General features: G+C 40.9%; 1 protein-coding gene across 2 annotated transcripts in view; it reads left to right on the plus strand.

The window, feature by feature from the left end:
* TXNRD1 (thioredoxin reductase 1) overlaps nt 1-18,906 on the plus strand; it is a 47,794-nt gene extending 28,888 nt beyond the window's left edge. For both annotated transcript variants that reach the window (XM_042793109.1, XM_042793110.1), the window contains exons 8-15: nt 29-254; nt 2,991-3,083; nt 4,812-4,888; nt 6,545-6,701; nt 9,547-9,654; nt 11,505-11,600; nt 13,832-13,966; nt 17,226-18,906. In XM_042793109.1, coding sequence (XP_042649043.1) covers nt 29-254; nt 2,991-3,083; nt 4,812-4,888; nt 6,545-6,701; nt 9,547-9,654; nt 11,505-11,600; nt 13,832-13,966; nt 17,226-17,288 — 955 coding nt within the window. In that variant the 3' untranslated portion in view covers nt 17,289-18,906. The remainder of the gene's footprint in view (nt 1-28; nt 255-2,990; nt 3,084-4,811; nt 4,889-6,544; nt 6,702-9,546; nt 9,655-11,504; nt 11,601-13,831; nt 13,967-17,225) is intronic.
* The last annotated feature ends 4,382 nt before the right edge of the window (nt 18,907-23,288 follow it).

Raw genomic sequence — 23,288 nt, forward strand, 5'->3', positions numbered from 1 at the left:
CTCTTTATTTCCTCTTTTTTTTTACCAGTGATGATCTTTTCTCTCTGCCTTACTGTCCAGGGAAAACCCTGGTGGTTGGAGCTTCCTATGTTGCCTTGGAATGTGCAGGATTTCTTGCAGGTCTTGGATTAGATGTCACTGTAATGGTGAGATCCATCCTCTTAAGAGGATTTGACCAGGATATTGCAAACAAAATTGGTGAATATATGGAAGAACACGGAATCAACTTTATTAGGGAGTTTGTGCCAATCAAGGTAGGCTCAAAGTGGTATATGACTACAATTTGACTGTGGTATAAACCTATCATAATGTTTTAAGTGAATATAAAAGTTGAACTTGGAATACAGGATCTGTTATGATATACTATGGGTTAATTTTTGGTTTAAACTAAGTCCATGAATACTATGTACAATTTAGTCATAGTAATAAAATTTTATAAGATTCCAGAATTCATTGTTTTATCAAAATCAGATAGATTAGTATATGTTGCATTAAAAATGTCATTACTCCTGCACATCCTGGTCATGCATCTTCAGCAGTTGTCCTGAAATCTGTGAAACTTCTTGCAGGCTCATCATTAAGTAGATACATAATTTCCTGTAAGGCCAAGGCCAGTGCATTGTGAATAGTCATATTTATCATTGCCAGCTCTCCATTTCTCAGTCAGCAAATACTGCTTATGTGCCCAGGCCAGTGGACTATCCAGAAAAGTAAATGGGCTTTAGAAGTATCCATCTATATGCTGTAGCTGGCAGAGTCCTTAAACACCTGCTCAGTTTTCACTGAATTCAGGAGGAATACTCGTACGGCTAGTTACGTACCTGTATAGGCAAATTCGGGTTGAAAGGCAGATTAGGTAAGGTGTGGAGCTTTTCTAATGTAAAATTGCCTTATCAAAGACTTCAGAGGGTGCTAACTGTATTTTGTGTAATGTTTTTTCACAATAAATAGTGCTTAATTATTATGAAATGGGAAATAATGTATTAAGCAGTTTTCAATTTGGCATTAAGCCAGTGTGTTACCAAGCTTAATAGTTGGGCATTAAAGCATTACATCTAGTGAAGACTGTTCATTTTCACCTTTAGCAATATCAAGAGTAGCTTAAAAAATGTTCTTGCTGGTTACCATGCTGGGATCTGACCCTTTCTCACAGAGTGTAAAAGATCTGCTGTGAGAAGTCAAAGTAGATGTTTCAGGGAGCTTTGTTTTTATGCATGTTTGCATTGCAGAAATCCCATGTTGTATGAAAAGCAGGGATGATTATCTAGTTTTGTTTCAGATGTAGCTTTTTGTGGGTTCTAATGGGGGATGAGAAAGAAGGCGGCTGTTTTTACAAGATCATTTCAACTAAATGGCAAGCAGGCTCCTCCAGATGCACCCTGTGAAGAGCAGTCCATCACCCGAGTCACAGAATGCACTTTTGTCTGTTTTACCCTGTCGGTTTGCTGTATGCCTTTGATTTCAATGGGAATAAAATATTTGGCTATTTCGCCCTGTTTCTAGTTGAGAATATCCTTCAACTTAAATTGCTGGATATGTTTTTAGCAGGTCTTCTCATCTCTTTCAAACACTGTTTTTGAAGTTATGCATGTTGTACTTATTAAAAGCCTTCATTGGGATGTTTGAAGACAGAAGGTGAATTGTTATAAATAGTGCTGGCTTTGAACAGGAGCAGTTTAGCACAGTGATCCTTTAAAGTTGGTGGGATGGCACAGAAGTTTTGGGCTTTTTTGAATTTAAAAAAAAAAAAAAAAAAAGGACAGGGAAAACCAGAACTTTGTCAGAAACTTTGCTTTTTCTGTCTAAATACTGAATATGAAGTAGGAGCTAGGGCAGTTGTTAAAAAGTACTTTTTCATCAGTCAAATGAACACTAAAATTTCTCAGAATTAAGCGTTGCACTCTTACATGTCTCTTGTGTGTACAGCCATCCATAGGAAACAGCCGGGCACCTTGCTTCTTTCCTGGGAGGGTAAGGGAAGGACGGCAGATGAGGATATCCAGTCCTTTCCTCACAGTCCAGTGACTATTTATGTGGATAAAAAAAGAACTCAGCTATGTAGCTTCAAATTCCATTCACTTGTTTAGTTGATTTATTTTTAGCAGAGGAAAAAGAAGTGTTTGGAAAAAACCACAGTGGTATTGCTCTTTCTGTTTTATTGTTTTCTGGTATATGGCAGGGTGGAGTGCGGAATGGGGTGTATTATTTGGGGCTTTGTTTTAAATAAACCTTCCTTTTCTATTACTCTGAGCAAAGAGCACAGTTGCAAAAAGATTCACCTTTGCTTTTTTTTTTCCCCCTTGCTTTGCTAAAATAGACCTTAGGCTGCTGCATTACTTGAGAGGGAGTGTGCAGCTGGATCCATAGCTAAAACTAGGAGTATTTATTTCAGCTGACTTTGGGGAACTCTGAAGAAGTTTTTTTTCTTAAGCTGATAGTGTTTTTTCAGCCGTTTAGAGCCAGCTGCTGCCCTCTCCTGCAAGGCCGTGGCACCTTTATATGTCAGAATGATGTCACTGGAAGAGGGGCAAGGCCGCACTGCTAAGGGCTGGGCTATGATGGTGGAAGGCACGATGGTCCTCTGGCTGCAGTCGGAGAAAATATCTGATGGTGTTTCCAGGCCTTGCAAGAGTTCTTTTCCTCCTCACCTCCTCTGTCCCTCTTTGATGTGACCAGCAGCTCACATGAACGACTTGTCCAAGAACTTAGCTGCCAATCAACTTTTATGAACAGAAACGAGGTTTTACGGTGTTGGTCACAATAATAAATGCATGGAGATAAAATGTTTAAATGTGCAAGTAGTAATCACAAACCTAGAGAAAGGTGAAAATAGCTTTACAATAAATGCTTAATTTTAGGTCATAAACACACTCAGTTATACGGTATGAGGTGGAAAAAGATACATCTGCATATCTTTATTTGAAACTATTCCTTTTTTCTGTTTTTCTTTTTTTTACCCCCCCCTTTTTTTTTTCTCCATGATGTTGTAGGTCGAACAGATTGAGAAAGGAACTCCTGGAAGATTGAAAGTTACAGCCAAGTCCACAAAGGGGAACCAAATAATTGAAGGGGAATACAATACTGTGAGTTCTGTCTATATACATGAAGACCGTGAAATAACCTTCCATTTAATGTTGATATTTTGTGGGGTGTTTTAATCCATAGTTTAGATTTTTTTTCATTATTTTAATCATTACAGTATGATAATTGCATAGAATCAACAGGTAATTAATGTGACAAAAATCCCAGAATCCATGGCCATGAGTCCCATGTGCCTTGCCAAATCACTTGCATGCTTTTGAAACCTGTTTCTTAGTTTAGGTATGTAGATGAGCTTGGTCACGTGGAATCAGTTGCAGGATTTTTCCTCAGTGGGATATTTGTCATAAACGATAAGTGATGATTTATAATAGCTTTCATAGTAACTAAGGCATGCTCTGGAGTTAGCACAAAACAATGGTCTGTTCAAGACCTGAACAAACAGGTGTCATGGAGACCTGTTGTTGACGCAGCATCTTCACAAAAATAATTAACGCCCTGTGGCAAGTCAGTCAGGGAACCTCATTACATACTTAAACCAGTAAAATTGCAGTGTGCAGGTATGCCATTATATGTTTGATTGACTGTTTCCATCACCTCACACCACTCATTTTCTTAGTCCTTGATGCTGAACGAAAATTAAGTTGTGAATGAAGTATTCAGAACTACACAGAATGAATAAAGACAAGCATTTGCTAGCCTGAGATTTTAGACTGCAAATACTGTGTGCCAGTGACCTCGTTTACCTGTGTAGTACATCAGTCATCCCATAACAAGGACATGCCTCAGTGCGTCTGAGGGCTAATGTTATGAGAAAGTCTAACAATAACAGTAGTGCTGTTGCACAGTGTTGTAATACTATTTTTCCTGGTCCATAGCAGTGAAAGCTTTTTAGCTATCAAATCAGTGCCATCTTTTCACAAAGGAAACTTCTGATTTCTTATTGCTACTACATCTTTCATTGAAATGCTGTCACTCCTCATAGAAGCTGTGATCTGTGTGTGATGCATTTTAAGACTTTCATCTCCAGAGATCTGGCATGCTGGATCTTCTGAAAGACTTGAAGCAGGTCTTGGGTTCCTTTAGGACAATTCTTAGTTGTCATATGAGAAGCATTGTGTAGTTACCTGGGCAGTTGTCCAAGGCTGCACAGCATATACCACTTTTCCTTCGGATAGACTAGTCTGGAACTAGTTTTGCTTGTTAAGGTAGCCAAGTTGATAGGATGGGTAAGAATTGGGCCTGGTCTGTCTGAACAATGCTGAGCAAATGGTCAACCAAGTCATATTCTTTGGCAGTGACTCGACTGAGAGCCTATATAAGTAAATGATATGTTCTGATCAAAGCAAAGATTAATTTATGGTCTTTTTATTTGCCTAAGCATCTGAGTTTGCTTCCTAAAGAGTCCTTTCCTTATGGAACATTTTGGGGTCACCTGCTCTGGTAGAGATGTGGTATAAAACTTGGGTATAAAAGTGCAAGGAAATAAAGATTCTGACCCTAACCAATTTGTTTAGAATAATCTTGGGATATTTTCCAGGAAAAGCTATTTGGCTGTATTTAATCTGATCATTAAAACCTGATATTGTTAGGTCATGGTAGTGGTGTGTCTTGTCTTGAACTCTGTGAATGTACAATGGGTAACAAATGTATTCATATTTATGTGACCGAGCCTTAGATACTAATCCTTAGTATATAATGAAAATAATAGCCATATGCAAAAGCACTTCTGAGGTTTTAAAAAATCAGTAACGAGTATTGCTGTTTTGCAGGTGTTGCTAGCAATTGGAAGAGATGCATGCACAGGAAAAATTGGTTTGGACAAGGTTGGAGTGAAGATCAATGAAAAGTAAGGACAGATGCCTGTGTACCACTCGCTACTGACCTTGTGTCATGTACAGTTGCAATGGTAGTGGTGCATAGACATTCAAATGTTTAGAAGAAAAATCTGTGTCCTGTTTGCATACACTTGGATAGGAGACTCTATAGCAGATAGCTGCATTTTCTCCCATAGTACTGCTACCTTTGCTTGTTTTTGATAATGAAATGTCAGTTCCTAAATTCTGGGAGTCAAAAGTGTCTGTTTCATTCTGTCTAGATTCACAGGTCAGTCTCAGCTTCTACCAGTGACAGGGCTTTCTAAGATCTGTCAGTTGTTCCCTGTACTCTCTTACTCCCATGTCCTTGTTTTTATCTCTACCAGCTCTTGGGGCAGAGATCTGTTTGTTCATACAGGCTTTTAGTGTGCTGGGGTTTGTTTACATTTTTAATGTAAATGCTGCTATGTACTTATTTTTAAATATAAGGTCAAATTGGTATTCCTTAAACTCACAGTTGGAGTTGGTGATGTGTTTGGGGTTTTGGAGGAGCTTAATTCTTGCCTCAGAGTAACCGTTGGGAACGTGTCCTGTAGAGAAGCATTTCATGTTAAATGTAGTGAGGTCGTTGCACCAGGGAGTGGAGCTATCAGTAACATTTTCAATATTGGTAACTAAAGCATCTTCTAGGCGTGTGGGGCACAGACGATCTTCCCTTTGAAGAAAAGACCCAGGACCGTGAACTTAACCTGGTAGTCTATGCCAAAACTGTGCAGAGAGCAGCTTATATATGAATGCAGTGGCTGATATTGCTGAAGGGAACTATTGCAATGTTCTAAATAAGTGCAAATTTTAGTCCACTCAAAATGGGCAGACCCGTGTTGTCTTGTAGAACAGTACACATCATTCTGAACATCAGGACACCTATTACTAACTTAATAGAATGAACTATAAAATTATTAGCATAAACTGTGTATTTGCTAACGAGCAAAACTGAGAAAGTTGGATTTTAATATGGGAATCGCTGCTGGTCCCTCAAGTAACTGTATGACTGTTCCTGTGCCTCTCTGGTTAGATTTCCCTGTTACGTGTGTTTCCTGCAGTGATTACTGCACTATCTCATTTATTAATGAAGTAGGAAATATTAATAATTTAAAACTTCCATTAGCTCAGTACACTTACAGCTAAAAGTCTTGCTGGCTGTCCCTTAAGTAGTGTGTCTAACAGCTTGACCTGTCTCTGTGTAGAAGCCTGAAGGGTAAGTTTATATAAACTGCTTCAGCTACTAGACTGGAATTTCAGTAGTGGAGAAATAATTTTGTCCTACAGCTTGAGTGGGAGAATGTCTCTTCCTGTCATTCCTCAGAGTTGTCAGTGTACAGCTCAGCTGGTAGTAGAGGGTGTTTGAGGAAAGGATTTATGCCTCACCAAAGAATTGATTCAGGAGATGAATCACAACTTCATGGGCTACCTTCTTATCCAGTGTGCAAATTCCTGTAGTTTTTGTCAAATTTGCACTACTTTACATACATGCCCAAGACTGTAAGATTATGAATGTGACTTCTTTCCTTCATACTTGAAGTGCGTGTCTTAAAGCTAGCAGGGCCTGACTCCTGCCAGGTTATTTACACCTCCAGTCTTCACACCCAGAACACTTAGATCTTTTTTCTTGTTAATTCACATTGCAGAACAGGAAAAATTCCTGTCAACGATGAGGAGCAAACAAATGTTCCATATATCTATGCTGTTGGAGATATACTGCAGGACAAGCTGGAGCTCACACCAGTGGCAATTCAGGCAGGAAGATTGTTAGTTCAGAGGCTTTATGCTGGGGCAACCAGAAAGGTAAGGAACCAGTTGACACAAAACACTGTAATTGCTCTACTTCTAAGTGCAGAGTGCAAGTCTGCTTGTTTATGGAAAATTCAGTAGGCTTTTAAGGATTAGCTTTGAGGATGACTTTAATTTTCCCCTTGCAAAGATATTACTGCAGATATATTCTGCTAATTGTGTAGGATGAAATTACTACCTTATGGTTTAAGCAGTAGTCTCTTTTTTCCTATTAAGAGGTTTTATTTTCTCTCAGAGTATCATGATAATAAAATTAACTGAGATCGTTTAACTTGTTTTTAACTCTACTGCCTTCTCTAAAAGTCATCAATCAATCCTGTCCCATTAAATGGTTTAATTCATAGGCAGTTTACTAAACTTACCTATGGTTCCTAAATAGAGTGTAATAGGGATTTGTGACGCTCTTAATTTTCAATATTATTTCCACTAATGTTTTCACTTCTTATCCATATATTTTCAAGGTAACACATAGTTCTGCTTATAAGTGAATATGGACACAAAGGAAGATGAAATACACCAGTAGATCAGCACCTGAGGAGTTGAATTCATCAGTTCAGTGTTTACATTTCATACTAGTGCAATTGTAGGTTTCAGTCAAGTTAGGCAAGTCCAAATAGGACTAACATGGGTACTCATTTACATATCTTTAAACCTCATTTACATTTAAATCTCATTTACATCTCTTTAAACCAGAAGGAGAGGAGAGTGCCTTTAAAGAAAGAACTGTTATCCAAGCAGCAGTGATGTGGGTGCTTGTCTCACCTTCATAACCATAGTGCATGAGCGTGAAGGTTTTTCTCTGTTAAAGCCTGCTGTATTCGTATCAAGTTCAACTGTCGGCCAGATTTAGAGCTTGATTGTGTTGTTTATTTTAGGTTGGCAGGTATTGTGGTAGTAGAATCCTGAATCAGTGTGCATAATGCCTTTACATTAGCCAGGCAAAGTTTAAGAAAACCATGGCTGGAGCCAGAATTGTTTTCTTGCTGCAATACTATGGATATGTTTTAATTTACATTTTTTGCCAGATAACTGTCTCTCAAGGTGTGGAAATCCTTATGCTGCCAAAGCAAGCATCATCTCTTTCAGTGTATCCAATAACTAAGGAACTACTTAGATGGGCACCTGGCTTATATTGTTGTTGTAACAAATCTGGAAAGGGTGATTATGTGAAACATAAGGAAGTGTTGTGGATAGGTGGGGAAAGAGTAGTAAGCATCGTCTTAGTTGTTACCCAGTCACAAAGGAAATTAATCAGCGTTGAAATGTGTAGAAATTAAAATTGCTAGAAACTAAGTAGAGCTGACCAGCCTGCTAGTCTGCTTTGGCAGAATGACTGATTTGGTGAATATGGAGAGAGCAGTGGGTGCTGTTTGCTTTGACTCTAAAAAAGGCTTTTGACACTGTCTGCCGTAACATTCTCAGAGACAAACCGAGAAAGTACGGGCTGGGTAAGTGGGCAGTGAGGTGGACTGAAAAGTGGCTGAACTGCCAGGCTTAAAGGGCTGTGAGCAGCATTACAAAGACCAGTGGAAGGCCAGTCACTAGTGGTATCCCACAGGGTTGGATATTCAGTCCAGTACTGTTTAACATCTTTATTAATGACCTGGATCATGAGACAGAGTGCACCCTCAGCAGAACTGGGGGGAGGTGACTGATGCACCCAGTGTTCGTGTTGTCACTCAGAGGGACCTCGTCAGGCGGGAGAAACGGGCTGACGGGAATCTCGCAGGGTTCAGCAAGGAGAATTGCAGAGTCCTGCGCCTGGGGAAGCGTAACCCCGGGCACCAGGCCAGGATGGGGCCCCACCGGCTGGAAAGCAGCTGTGCAGAGAAAGAGAGAAAGCCTTGGGGGGTCTGGAGAATAGGTTGGCCATGGGCCAGCAATGTACCCTGACGGCAAAAGAAGGCCAGTGACATCCTGGGCTGCATCCTGCAGAGCCTTGCCGGTTTGGGGCTCCCCAGTACAAGGACAGGGCAAATCCAGCAAAGGGCCATGACTGTGATTAAGGGACTGGAGCATCTGACACACGAGGCTGAGACAGCTGGGAATTTTTATACCCTGCAGAAGAGACTGGCTTGGGGGGCTCTTATATAAATGTGTATTTATACCTGGCGATAGAGTGTAAAGAAGATGGAGCTAGACTCTTTTCAGTCATATAAAGTGCGAGGACAAGAGCCAATGAATTCAAACTGAAACATGGGTAAATTCCATTTAAAACAAAAGACGAAACTTCTTTACAGTGAGGGTGGTCAAGCCCAGAGGTTGTCCAGAGAGGGGACCTCTAGAACATTCTAAAGCTTCGATGAAGTCTGGGTTCAGTGGTTGCCTCTCATGGTATGTGATTGGACACACAGAATCAGCTCTAGTTCTAGCTGTCACCCCAAATGGCAGTAGTTCATGTCTTTCTGGTTCTTTGGTGTTGATAAAAAAGATGATGGTTTTTGGATGGTGGTGCTGTCTTTGCAGCATCCCCAGCTAAAAATGGCATGCTTTGTAGAAGCAGTTAAACAGTTTACTTTTTATCTCCAGTTTGACCTGTGATCTAGTACATTTTTAAAGCAGGGCACTGAATTTCCTCTTCCTTTTAATCTGTGCATGCTAATGTCAGTGTGGCTTTAAACTGTCTTTCTGTTCTTGCTCTGGTTAATACCCCTGAGAGGAACAAAACCAAAACTGTAGCTTAATTTAAAACAATCGAATAATAAAACCCCATAGCTTTCAGAATTATGAATAATCCGACTTTTCTGTCTGTCTTTCAGACTGCTGAATTTTTACCCAGAATGCTGATTTTATTACTGATGTTGTGTTGGTGTTTTGTTTTGTTTTGAATGCCACACAGTGTGACTATGTGAATGTTCCAACTACTGTATTCACTCCTTTGGAGTATGGAGCCTGTGGGTATTCTGAAGAGACTGCAGTAGAGAAGTTTGGGCAGGAAAACATTGAGGTAAATGCCTTAGTTTCACCTGGATTTTAAGTTCCAAATTTGCAATTTAAAATAATGTTAACAGTCAATTAAAACAGCATTCTGTGCCCTTATGTAAGGGCAAGAGGTGACTAGATACATTTTTTCGTCTTTGGCAGTCCCTAGACATGTTATAAAAATAGTCCCCAAGTTTAATAGCTCTGTTGCAAATACGTTATATTTTTGGCAAACAGGGCTTGAATGTGGAATATTTGGTTAAAAAAAAAAAGAAAAAGGGAGAGGTGGGGGCGTTCTTTGTGTCTGCAAATACTTTTGGATAGATTAAAGCTGGGTATATGCTGGAAGCAATACATTGGTTTAATGTCAAAGTGCAGCTTTTTGTAGTTACAGTGTGGTAAATTCCTTGCTGTGGTGATTTTACTTTATAAAGCCAAATGTTTTACTCATTTTTCATGTTTATTTTGACTATTCAAGGAGGTATGTTCTTAATTTTACTCACGTGAGTAATCTCCATTCACTCAGATTGCTGGTCAAGAGTGAAATTAGACATATGTAAGCACTTAGTGCCTGAGGCTGTTCTTACAAAATACTGTACTGACCACATTACAGAAAGCATGGGAGGACAGAGTCTGACAATAAACTGAACTTTTATGTCCCGTGAAGATCACCTGAGGAGCATTATTTGGGGAAATAAGCAGATAAGTGGTGGTTCATGAAGTTGAGAACTTGTCTTCCTCTTAGTTTTATAGATTACATTTTTTGAACTGGACTGTGGAGAAAAGAGGTAAATGACTCAAAATGGCAGTGTGTCAAGTACTTTTAACCTGACTACAGGGCAAAGACTTAAATTCTTTTCTGCCCACAAAGTTTGTATATACCCAGATTTTTGTTACTGAGTCAAATTCTTGCCACTGCATGTGAAACACTGGACCCTTTGTGGAAAATGCATTTTCAGTTTTCAAAGCCATTTTAAAAAATGTGCATCCAGAAGCGTTTGTGTTCTGGCTAAGTCCTCATTTATTTTATTCTGACATCTTTATTGTCACCATACTGGCTTTTGCTTTTGCAAGCTTCAGTAAGATAATTGAGTCGTATCTGTCATTCTGACCTGTTAAATTTCAGTTTCAGATAGCAATGCTTATGAATGCTTTGTTACCCTGTTAATGTGGAAAAACACTGAGCTGTCTGTCGTAGTTTGTGAAGGAACGTATTTTTACTGGAGTTGTGATCAAATATTACAAATTTATTTTAAATACTAATCAATTTGAGATTAGTTTATAATGAGAGCCTTTGGGAGTTCTGGGTAGAGCTGTGCCTTAAAACACCCCATCATTTTCTGAGTTACGTGTTATACAGGTGGGCAAGCAGCCTTATCTACAGTTAGGAATCTGTCTAGTGATGCTGGTTGGGTCAGACAGGAAAATGTGTTGGGTTTTTTAATGTATTTTCCATTTTACTGTGATATATAATCTTACCTCTCCTAAACCCAGGCTCTGAGGCTTTCTTCCCTTTTTCTGCTCTGAGAAATATTTTTGCCTTCGTTCCAGGTAGACCCAGAGACAATACAGCCTTCCGTGAGGGAAGCTTGTAATTGTCTAATTTAATGAAAGCATGGTGAACTGCAACCTGGAAGTGCAATATACTAAAGGCTTCTTTTTTTTTTTTTAATTGTCGGATGACACTGGTGCTTGTTTTGTAGAGGCTTCCTTCTTTGGAATTTGTTAAAGGGAAAGAGTCTCACCCCGATTTCATATATTCCAAATGCTATGTGCATGGCTCATTACTTAAGATAATCTGGCAGTTTTTGGAAGATCATGCTCTCTGCTATGAATTACACAGCTATTTTTTTTTCACCTGTGTTGTATTTGCAGGTGTACCATAGTCACTTCTGGCCACTGGAATGGACTGTGCCATCCAGAGACAACAACAAATGCTATGCAAAGATAATCTGCAATATTCAAGATAATGTAAGTGCATCTTTCCTTCCAGGGAAAACAGCAGCTATATGTTCATCATTGGAACCGTTGATATCACAGCTATAAATAGGTTATTTTAGCAAATGAAAATTAATTTAAATTTTCTACCTTTTGAAATTTAATAAATATTTATAGTGATACAATACTTTTGTTTATACAAAAACGGCTGGCCCTTAGCAAAATAGAAAATTCTGACATATTGGTATATGTTACTTCTTCCATCTGTGTAAAATAAGAAGTGGAGATCTCTAAGACTGTTCATTAACTCTGAACTATGAGTGAATCAATGCATGTGAAAGTGGTTAGAAGTTTTATCGGTTTATCTTATTCTCCCCTCCCCAAACTGGAACATTCTTTTCTGGGAGAGTCTTCTCTCTGAAATTGAGGTCCCTCAGAAACCATCATGGCATGTAACCTCTGCAAATCCACATGTGTCTGTAAAACTCTTGAGCTCGTTCTAACAGGATTATTGTATCTTGCCTGCACAAATCTCATTTAGGGTGATAATGCCAGGATTATCCTTGGACTAGGATAAAATTTCCTGGCAGTGGAAATGTACAGTACCTGCTGAAGTACAAGCAAAATCACTAATTAGTTAAAAGGATTGGTACGCTCCTTTCTGAATGATCATCATCTGTTTAATAAAAATATAATAGATTCTAGTAATATGAACTTTTATGAAGAAAAATATGCTGTTAAATATATTCCTGTTAAGTTAGTGGCATAGAGTTATCAGTCCTAAAAAACTTTTTGATCCATTTTCCCTGTTTTCTTTTATCATTAGATAGAGATTTATATTCCTGCAGTCTTCCTAAGCATCATGTCACCATTTTGTAAAATTTGGTTTTGCACATCAACTCTTTCTGGAGGTGTTTGCACTAGTGTGGAAGCCATTTTAGAACCCGTGGTTATGTTCCTAATCCAAAATACTTAAGAAAATGAAAAGGATTAATGGTGATTTCAATCCATTTCATTAATTTGTTCCCATTTCTTGTCCTGAAAATTTGGAACATGTTTAAACGTCCAGGGCTAGAGTTGAAAGTTACCCTGGATGAAAAATTGTTCAGTAACCATTTAAAACTGTAGTTAACCTTGGTTTTATTACTATGGTTATATTTTTACATATGCCCATATTTTTAAAGGAAAATAAATGGATAATTCCGTTCTAGCTATTACCTAATTATAGCTTTTCTTATTTAAATAAACCCTGTGGTAAATCTCAGTCCTCAGGCTTACTGAAAGAAAAATAACCTTTCAGTGTACTGAGTATGCACACTCCCTTATATGTGATATTTAGTGGGAGGAGCAGATAACTTCTGATACCCATCTGGGCTACATCTATGTTCAGCAAAATCTGATTTATATGGCCCTGAAAGCCACTAAAAGCCCACAGCGGTTGCCATTTGCTAAAGGATACTTGCTTTCCTTAAAGAAGGAAGCTTTTCTTTAAGAAAAGCAGGTCAAGTCAGTACAGCCTGTTCTGCTGAGCGTTTGCTGAGGATATATGTGCAGTTGGACGTATTTTGCGATGGAACGGTAGTATAGATATGAGAAGTGTGAACTAAATAATGCCTTCCTCGTAACTGTATGTTGCAGTTTGTTCTGCAAGTCTCTAGGTGTGTACTCGCCCAATGACAGCGAACACTGCGACAAGAGTGGTTGTCAGTTTAGTTATAAGACACTTCTTGGCACATCTGGTAGCCAGAACTTTAAGCTTGTGGCCCTTTCCTGTAAGCAACTGTCCGACTGAAAGTCCTTCGAAAGATAAGCACCACGTAGCCACCTAGCAGAGGCCCTGATGTTGCAAACCTTCGTGCGAGGTGCTCATCTTTACTTAGGCAAGCGGTCTGGTGGAGCGAGAGGAATAGCTTGCCTGAATAAAATTTAAATGTGTTTGCGATTTGGACACAGTTAATAATCGATCATAAGCCATGGTGTGCGTTAAATTTGTATGGTGCTGGTGTAAATGGAGGACTCCTGCACAAAACTTTGTAAGGAATCTGATCCTTGAGTTCTCAGTTGAATCTTTTACCTTTTCATATTGAGAAAAAAAACTATATCTGTTGGTGCTAATAATAGTTCACATTTGTGTGGTTCCATTAATTTGTGGTATGTTTTGTGAGCTGATTAAATTATATACTCAGAGAAGGAAAACCTTACACGTTGTCTAAAGAGAACTGAACGCTTGACTGTGCTTGCGTTTGATTGTCTTTGGTATTTAGGAGAGGGTCATTGGTTTCCATGTCCTTGGTCCAAACGCTGGAGAAATCACCCAAGGATTTGCAGCTGCTATTAAATGTGGGATGACAAAACAACAGCTGGACAGCACCATAGGAATTCATCCCGTCTGTGCAGAGGTTTGTATAGGAAGTCACCTCGTATTCCATCTTCTGTAGCATTCTGGGGTAAGGTGTTGGAAATCTGAATAGCAGAGCTCTATTAAAGAGGTCCAAATGCGGGGGAAAGTAGGGGAGAGGGAAGGACAGGAAATGGTCTGGTTTTAATATTTAGAAATCTAACATTCAGTTTTAATCTGGGGTGGTTTTTTTTTTTTTGGTGTGTTCATTTGTGAGTCATTCATGGTGTCCCCTAATCCAGTGCGCGCTCTACTGGGAAGTATATAATTTTTGTCCCACTTAAAGATCCATTTATGAAGGTTTCAAGTGTTATTTCTGCTTAAGTGGTTGTCAAAGCTATTTTTTTTTAGATATATGTACTCAAAATAGGCTTATAAACTGGTGCTGTGGAAGGGGACCAGCAACATGAAAATTTTTATATTCTGCCCTTACTCCGTAGGCCTTCCCTTTTGAAGTGAAGTATATGAGGCCACACAAACATTTCTTATGATGTTTGTCTTGCTGTTCTTCTTTAATGAAGAGCTTAATTTTCTCTAGTGGGTGGGGGACAGCTCCTCCCAGGCGTAACTCAGAGATGCTCCACTGACTTTAATAGCATTAGGGCCACTTTATATTAACTGAGGATCCCTGCAAACTGTTTATGACCTCTGTAGGTCTTTGTAACGGAATCTGTTTTTACCTGGTTGTGTTAGCTACAAGAGTGTACCAGGATGCTGGTCGGCAGAAATGAAGTCTGCTTCTCTTGGTTTGTGTTTCCAAAGTGGTAACAGTACAAGCAGTATAATATGAACTCCATTAATGGAATGGACTGCTAGCAGTCTGAATCATCTTCAAAGCATCTGCAATACAGATTCTGTTTGGGTTTTGGTTTTTTGTTTTTTTTTTTTTTTTTTTTTTTTTCCTGTAGTATCATCTAATGGCGTTCTTGGAAGCCCTTGAAGAGAGATAGCAGATCCTTATCTTATCAGGGGCCCTGTGGAGGGGGAACTCTGAGGGAGGCATTCAAACCTGTGAACTCAAGTGGGATATTAGCATATGCAGTGTGAAGAGAGGATGATAGTCATAATTTATTCTGGACATCTGAGCTGCTAAAATTGAAACTGAATAGAATGATGATTAGACATAATTTAGGGAGATAATTTCAGATAATTATATTTGTTTGAGCAGGGGAGGAAGAAATTGGCTCAGGAGAAATACACTATTTAAAAGCTCCAGGGAACAGTGATCATTTTTAGTGCCAGTCTTCGAAAGGTTTTTTTATGCCTGTTACTTAATTTAATCTCTTAAACAGTAAACAAAAATCAAAGTGCACGATGGTACTCTTTGATTAAAAAAAATGCTTAAAAACTGTTTGGAATTTGTGAGGAATGCGCATATCTGGATTAATAGAATGAGGGATAATAATGTCATTATTTTCACTTACATCCATGGAAGAGCTAAGGAAAATGAAGTCTGATCTGAGCAGGAAAGGGACAGTGTGGCAGGGTCAAATGCTGACATCCTCACCAGCATTAGTACCAATTCACTACTCAGAGTCTCCTGTGAAATATGGTATTACTCCGCTTGAAGATGACTGTAAGTCTGAGGGTCCCATTTCTCACTGCTTTCAAATTGGAGCCAAACTTCACTTCTCTTATTTGAGCAGCCTTTTATTCTGCAGAAAACATGAGATCTGAATGGAATTTCTGGCAAGGCAAAGCACAAAGAACTGTGAGCACGGAGTTGGTGGCACCTCAGCCTTACAGAGAATTACCTCTCAGCCTAGACTGTACTGCACTGTTTGAAATACAGGAGTGTGTCATCAAGCATCTGTGACAAAGAGCAAGTGCCTTCTGAAAGCTGGGATGATTCTTCAAGTTAGCTAATGATGGCTTTCCAGCCTTTGAATCTAAGGTTTTGTCTTCACTTGAATAACTAACAAATTCTGTCAAAAAACCTCATGTTTCCAATAATTATCAAATGACTCCCAGCTGGCTCACTGGAGTTAGGGAGCTCTGTGGTCCCTACAGCCGCTGGAACTGGCTAGCACGCCCAAAGCTTGCAGTCGGGCCAAGAAAAAAAGCAGGTTAAGTTTTGTGCTTTTTAATCTTTGTCTTTCAAAGTGAAATAATAATAAACAAAGATTCCCATAGGTTGTCAGTCTTTGGATCAGAACTGAAGATTTAGAAACACTGTCTCAAGCCATGCACTATAGCTTAAATATATCACCATTCTTCTGCCATATATATTAGTCGTGCATTTGTCTTCCTGATTTGTGTGTAATGCTTTACTTGCTTATAGAAAGTGAAAGAAGTATATCATTTATTGTTGTTCTCTGAAGAGCTGCTAGCTGCCTTAATGCAGCAAAGCTGCTACTTAGAGAACTGTAGGGCTTTCAGATCCCCATTATCTTTAGATACTTCAGTGTTATTTGCATAACTGAAATGTGTATGTACTTTATTCTGTGCTAAGTGTATTCTTCCTGAGAGGTTGCTTTGATGATAGCTAATCATTGCAACTTTGAACCATTTAGATAGAAGTGGTTTTGATTTCCTTTTTTTACTTTCTATATTATATATATGCAAAACTATGCAATTATTTGCTTAGTAAAGTCCTAATATTAAACAAGTTTTTGTAGAAATTTTCTTCTTGAATTTTGATATCTCTTAATTTTACAATAATTATTCTTGAAGATGTTGTTTTCTTTAATGTGACTTGAAAGCAGTAAAGACTGGACTTTTTCAAACAGGATTTACTGAGTGTTTCTAAGCTATTATCCAGAGGATACAGATCCCAGACCTACCTACATCAGCAATCAGTTCCACATTGCTATAATAACTAGAAAGGTGCAGAGGCAAAATTGTATGTTCACTCCAAATGCCATAGTCTTGAGGTAACTTCACTTTCCCAACAAAGAAGTTATCTTTGAGCCATAAAGAGACTTATTCATTAGGTGTAGAGACCTCGGTTCATTATTGCTGAGCTTGTTCCCACTGTAAAAACTTAGGAGCATTGTGACAAAAGGCGGTATAAAGCCACGTGACTTTCTTAATTCTTTCTTTTCCACTATAAAAGGAAGACCATAAGGTAAGTGAAGAGAATAAACAGTAGCTGTATGCATGTGTATTATTTAGTGTCAAAGATTTTTAAATTTATGTTTCTCATTATTATTTTATTACTTTAAGAAATGACTGTGGTTTTGAGTATTATGCCCATGTTGATCTTCTAGAAGAGAAAATTCATTCTAGCCATACTAAAAGTTGTTTTTCTTTCTCTTAAGATATTCACCACTCTGTCTGTGACTAAGCGTTCTGGTGAAAACACCCTTCAGCCTGGATGCTGAGGTTAAAGACCCCCATTCTTGTTATTGCCAGAGAATGACTTTCATTGCGGTGGCTGACTTGTGCAATTCAGAAGAAAGGTTTTGGGATAAGTCATCCTCAGTCATCTGCAGAAATGTGTAGGTCTTAACCAGAGCGTTCCCTCATCCTGAGGAGAAGAGCACGGTGGGAGTTGGTCACTTGCGGTGATTGTCTGGCAATTAGCAACGCAGTGGGAATGTTGACTACCAAGCTGTTGCTTAGTGGCATTTAAAGAATGCGTTCATGAAGTCACAGCCTGAAGCCTGCATCGTCTGGTGGGCAGTGATGGAAAAACTACCAGCACAGCTGGGCAACAACTGTTTTGGTTTGATTTTATTCCTCTCTGGTTTCTTACCTGAGCAAAGAACTTCCGAACTCAAGAAAGTAATCACAAGTTCAGATAATTGCATAGTGCCCTGGTGTATTAGGTTATAACACAGCAATTGCAAGATCTCCTCAGGAGCACGAGTTTTTCCAGCTCACATGCCCGTGGAGGGGAAATTGTATCTACATACTTGATCATAAGAAAGAAATATCCTTGGGAAAAAAGTTTAGTACCATGTAGAATAACTTATTTCTTGCCTTCTGAACTGACTCTGTTGTGACTTTTTATTTTAGAGAAGCTTATTTGTGAAAATGTTCTTCTTGATGAGAAAGGAAAATACTTTTTATTAAGGCCTTGTTATACAGGAAGGTGGTGAGGGGGGGGGTTGTCTCCCTGACAGTAGCAACCGTGCATATAACACAGATGTGATCTTCTTAGCTTTATCTTGCAGCTTATGTGATTATAATTAATCCAATTTGGAACTGACAGAATTCCAATGTAATAAGAATTATACTTCCAAGATCTCTGTGCAACTTTATTAAATTTGAATAAATTCTTCCTTTCCAGGTGAGCTATCATATGCTGCATTATTTCAAGTTTAAATTCACCACTTTGAACACAGCAGTATTGAGACTTTCCCTTAAATTAATGGGCCTGTAGAATCAAAAAAAAACAACTAAACAACATCGCCCAAAACAAGCAAGCAAACAAAACCCCCACCCAACCTCCAAAAACCAATAGTGAAAAATCTTCTATGTAGATACAGCCTAAAAGCTGCATTTAGTTCCATGTATGCTTTGGTTTGTATTTAATTAAGAAAACAGTACTTTAAAAACCAGGTTTCCATGGAAGATAACAAATCTGTGAATATTCCTCCTGTGTTGGATAAACTGCATACATATTTATCAAGAAATTGTAAAAATGCCTCTTTGTAATGGAAATGAATGTGCTTTTTGATCTGTTTTTTCATTTCCCTCTGTTTTAGCAGAAAGGTTCGGATTACTTTTGTTAAATGGTTCTTGGGAGTTTTAATAATGCGGTGTGAATAGGGGATAAATTCTCCAGCCCTCTGGGCAGAATGCCTTATACCTAAATTTCTACCCAGTAACAAATTAATGTATTTCTACTGAGGTTTCTTGAATAGTGGTGTAAGTTACTTTTATAAGCTCATACGTAACTGGAAGATTTTTAAAAGTGTTTTGTATGGTATCGAGAGCAGTCTGTGGTGATATTTTTCTGGCCAGTTTATTAAATAAATGGAATATTTGCACAAACATGCTCATTTTGATGCCTCTTCCAAGCAAAGAAACCAGGTGACAGCAAGCTGACTTGTTTTTCTATTTAAAGGCCAGAAGAGGGCACCTTGATGAACCCAGCTGTGATTTGCTTCTGTCTTTTGAATTTTGAAGCTAGATATTTCTCTGAGAAACAGGGCTTGGGGCTGTTTTATGTCCGTATTTTTGCATGTTAGACATATGAGAAGGACATACTTAAAAATAAGAGATTAATTAGGAAATGAACCTTCCACTGTTTGCATTAGCTGCCAAATATGTAACTTCTGAAAACGCAGGAGTATGGGTTCCTGAGATGTTGGCAGGGTAGCTGTTCATATTTAAGCACACAGATAGCAGCATTTTCAGGCAAGTCTGTAGGAAATTCTGATCTTGGAGTCTAGTGAATAAAGCCACGTATGAGCTTGGCCTTGCAAGGTTGGACCCACGTGTATCTGTTCCTACGGGTCATGTCATCAGTGATGTGCATTTTTACACTAGTGGCTTACAATTCAGTAGTTGTTGTTTCTAATTACTTTTATTTTTACTTTATAATTGTGCAGCTTTTTTTTGTAGGGCTTTTATTTCTCCAGAAGGAAAACATTTTCAGGTGTGTATTTCTGTGTCATCTGTGCATGATGACAGAGATATATTATAATGTCACATAAGGATGTGTTAAATGCCAAAGCACAGTATTTAACGTTTTTATCAAATTAAGCATGTATTGAGTAATGCATGCTTTGGAGGCATACACTAGAAAATGTAATAAGTTAAATGGTATTTATATTCAGCTCATATTCATTAGTTATTAGCATTGTTTTTGAACTCTTACCAGAGTACAGGTGAGAATCATCCTAAGATATTACCGATACAAATGCAGACAGCATATTTTACAAACTTTAACAGAGAATTAGTAGAGTTTCACTGAAAGCTCCAAGAATTACCTTTTTTTTTTTTTTTTTTTTTTTTTTTAAAGCTCCTCCACCGCCGCTGGTCATTCCCCTTTTTCCCTTCTCCCCTTGGTGCGCGTTGTTGGAGCAATCCTAACTTTCCTGTCAGTCTTGTATTCAGACTTGCATCCTGCCTTCCCTCCTTCTTCCTGCCCAGAGTCCCAGCGCAGGCAGCTCTCGGCTGCGGTGGGGCAGGACCAGTTTCGACAAGGTGGGTCTCCTGAAGACGTCCCGGGCGCTGGCGGCTCCACGGTAGGGCAGGTGTCTTGCTGTGGTGTGCGGGAAGACCTTGCGCTCGTGGAGCCTGCTAATGATGCTGTCTGTGGCCGTGCTGGCACGGCCCGTCCCTGGCTCCGCGGTGCCACGTGGCAGCTGGTGGGCGACTGGAGGAGAGACGCCACGGCTGTGCGCTGCTGGTACGTGCCGCGCCAACGCGAGAGTGTGAAGAAGGGGCCAGATGCCTGAATATTTTACATAAGACTTGATAGACTCCTTTCAGGTCAAAATACGCTGTAACTGTTTGTGGTAAAATGGCAGCTCTGCCGAGAGTGACGTTTCAGAAGCCCTTTCTCGTTGACGACTGGTTTTTGTGATTGCTCAGTTGTCCTCTGCGTGGGATGGTGTGAGACTGCTTTCTTGCCAAGGCCTGTTTGGCCTCCAGAGTTGAATTAAACCTAAAAGATGGGAAGAAGGCACCAAGGGATCTGCCACACCACTAGCGTCCCTTCTGCACACACAGAAGAGCAAAAGAGTCATGAAAGATTTCTGCCCCGGAGGCACCGTTCGTGCCAGCACAGGGTTTTGGTTTGGGGGCTGCGGGTGGGGAGGTGGGAGTGGAGCAGGGGCTTGGGCATTTATCAGAGCAGGTGGGAAGGCGCCGCGTGGGGCCGTGGTGTGAGGCGGGAAGGGTCACAGGTGGGGAAAGGTGAAGTCGTCTGTGAGGGGCAGCAGAGGGCTTGCACGGGGGGCAGGAGGGGTCTGGGAGCACTCCCCAGAGACCACCGAGCTCGGGAAACGCGGGAGGGCCTCTGCCTGTTTTCGGCCGGGCCCATCCCGCAGGGCTCGCGGCAGCCTGGGGGTCTGAGCCGCGTGTTTTGGCAGGCTGGGATGTTGTGACCGACCCCAAAGGCGGCTCCAGAGAGCCGAAAGGCGAGGGGACGCCGCTGTGCGCGCTCCTTTCCCTCCCCACGCTGGGCGAAAGCTGCCCTGTCAGGGGTGGGGGGAGAGGGGACGGCTGTTATTTTGAGGGACTGTGAGGCCTCGGGCACCTCAGAGGCGGCACGGGCAGACGGCTGATCCCAAGGGCTCGTCGCTGGTGCCCAGAGGAATGGCCACATCCGTCATGGCAAGATGTCTGTGACCTGGTGATCCACCGCGTCACCCCGGGGGAAGGCACGGCCCGTGGGCCCCCAGGCCTCGCTCAGCCCCACGTGGAGAGGGCCCGGCTTTCCCCTAAGGGTCACCTTGCTGCAGAAACTGTGTGCCGAGGGATGCCAGGCGCTGCTGATGGGCGAGTCACGCCTCGGGAGGAGCAGCTGTACCTGCTGCGGGGACCTGGGGAGTCACCGGGTCGTGGGGACTCGCTTCTACCCCCCGCTGCGTGGTCCCCGTTTCCATCCCTCTTGCTCTGCTCCCGTGCTCCAGCCAGAGCTCTGCTGGGTTGACGGGGTTTTTCCTTTTATGTTGGGGAAAAACTGTATGCCTGTTTTCCTTTTATTTGCCAGATGCTCCTGACCCATGTTCTGTTGGGTAGAGTTTGACTTTCCACATACAATTTCTTTTTAATTCAATTGCCCTTTTTATCTCTCTCTTCCTGTGAAATCTTCCTAGTTACAGGCTTGTCCGAGGGAGCTCTCCCACAGCATTTTTACCCCTTAAAATTACAAACTAAGCTGACACACGGGGGGATATCTATTAAGACAGAGAGGGAAGGCTTTCCTTGCCCTAGCAAAGCTGGGTGACTGGCCTTGCTCGAGACCTTGCTCCTGACCTGCCCCACAGCACTGGCTGGCCATCAGGTGCCTGCAATCGATTGTTTTCTGCCAGGGGAGCCATGCTGTGGCCAGACCCCTCCATGCAGCATCCTCTGCTGCTGAGCCCATCCCCTGCTGCAGCCACTTGACATGGGCCCAGACAAATGTCCATCCCCATCTTTAGACTTTAATGGGAGCTGACCTGGGCACACAGTGACAAATCTGCTGCTAAAACCCATGTATATACTTGTCTCAGCAAGCACTTCTCTTGAAAGTAGGTTTTACTCTAGGTAAGGGATAGAGTAAATCGAGCTCTGCCTATTGCTTGCTCTCAAAAACAAATGGTAACATGTTTAACCTAAAGATGCGATTTCCCTTTTAAGGTCAGTGTAAATTAACAGGCAATACCACCCGCAACGAGAAGCCCGTGTGTGCCGTGTGGTGGGCTGAAGGCAAACAAAAGCAGGGACTTGCATTTGTGTTTGACCCAGAGCTGGTCTTCATACTCTGGGGCTTCTGCTCTGTTTTACATAGATATATATATATATACACACACACACACACACATATGTACATATATGTGTGTGTGTGTGTGTACATAGGTGTGTGTGGACTGTGGGATGGGGCAACTCAAGGTGTCTCCAGGCAAATTTTCCCTTGGGTGACGCTTTGGGGTTGCTACATCACAGAAGGAAGGAAGACCCCGGAGAGAGAAACTGCACGACATAAGTGAATGCTGTTTAGTGTTGTAGCGTAACCGCCTCTTGTGAGGAGCCTAGTCATCCCAACACCACCAGCATATCTGAAAATAAAAGCTCACAACTTGCAGTAACTTCCCCCTGGGGTGCAGGGGGGCCATGATGGAGCTGTGTGCGGCAGAGGGCACAGCAGGTCAGTGCTGCAGTGGTGGTAGCAAGGGGGGTTGCAGAGAGACTCGTGCCATCCTTGCTTGTGTTTTTCTTGGCTCCACAAGCGCTGCTTCTCCCTTAACTCTACAGCTGCTAAAAATAACCACCTTAAATTAATGGCTTATGTTCCCACTAAACTGTTAAACTTGCATTGGTCACTCCAACACCGCACGCTGTAACTGCTGCTTATTACACATTTATAGCTTAAATGAGATTCCTTAAGGTTTCTTTTCAGTAGCTGGATTCAGATGGGTAATACTGATTGCACAAGTGTTTGCTTTTTCTTAGGGCAGTGTTTTCTCTAATTAAAAAGAACCTCAGCTGAGCTGGATTTTACAGCTTGCAAATTGTGAGCCTTGTGTGTCTCCCAGAGCTCTGGCAGGAGTCACAGGTCTGGATGCCCTGAAGTGAAGCTGGCGCCTGCCCCTCAGAGGCTCGACCCATTCCCAGCCTGGCCCCCTGAGGCTGCTGGAGGACACGGGGGGCTCAGTGCTTCGCAAGGGGCAAGAGATGGCTGGTGATCGCATGGGCTGAAAGTCCCTGTTTCTACACCT

Source organism: Tyto alba, unplaced genomic scaffold, assembly GCF_018691265.1.
Source record: "Tyto alba isolate M040663 unplaced genomic scaffold, T.alba_DEE_v4.0 Super-Scaffold_2, whole genome shotgun sequence".
NCBI classification, from domain to species: Eukaryota; Metazoa; Chordata; class Aves; order Strigiformes; family Tytonidae; genus Tyto; species Tyto alba.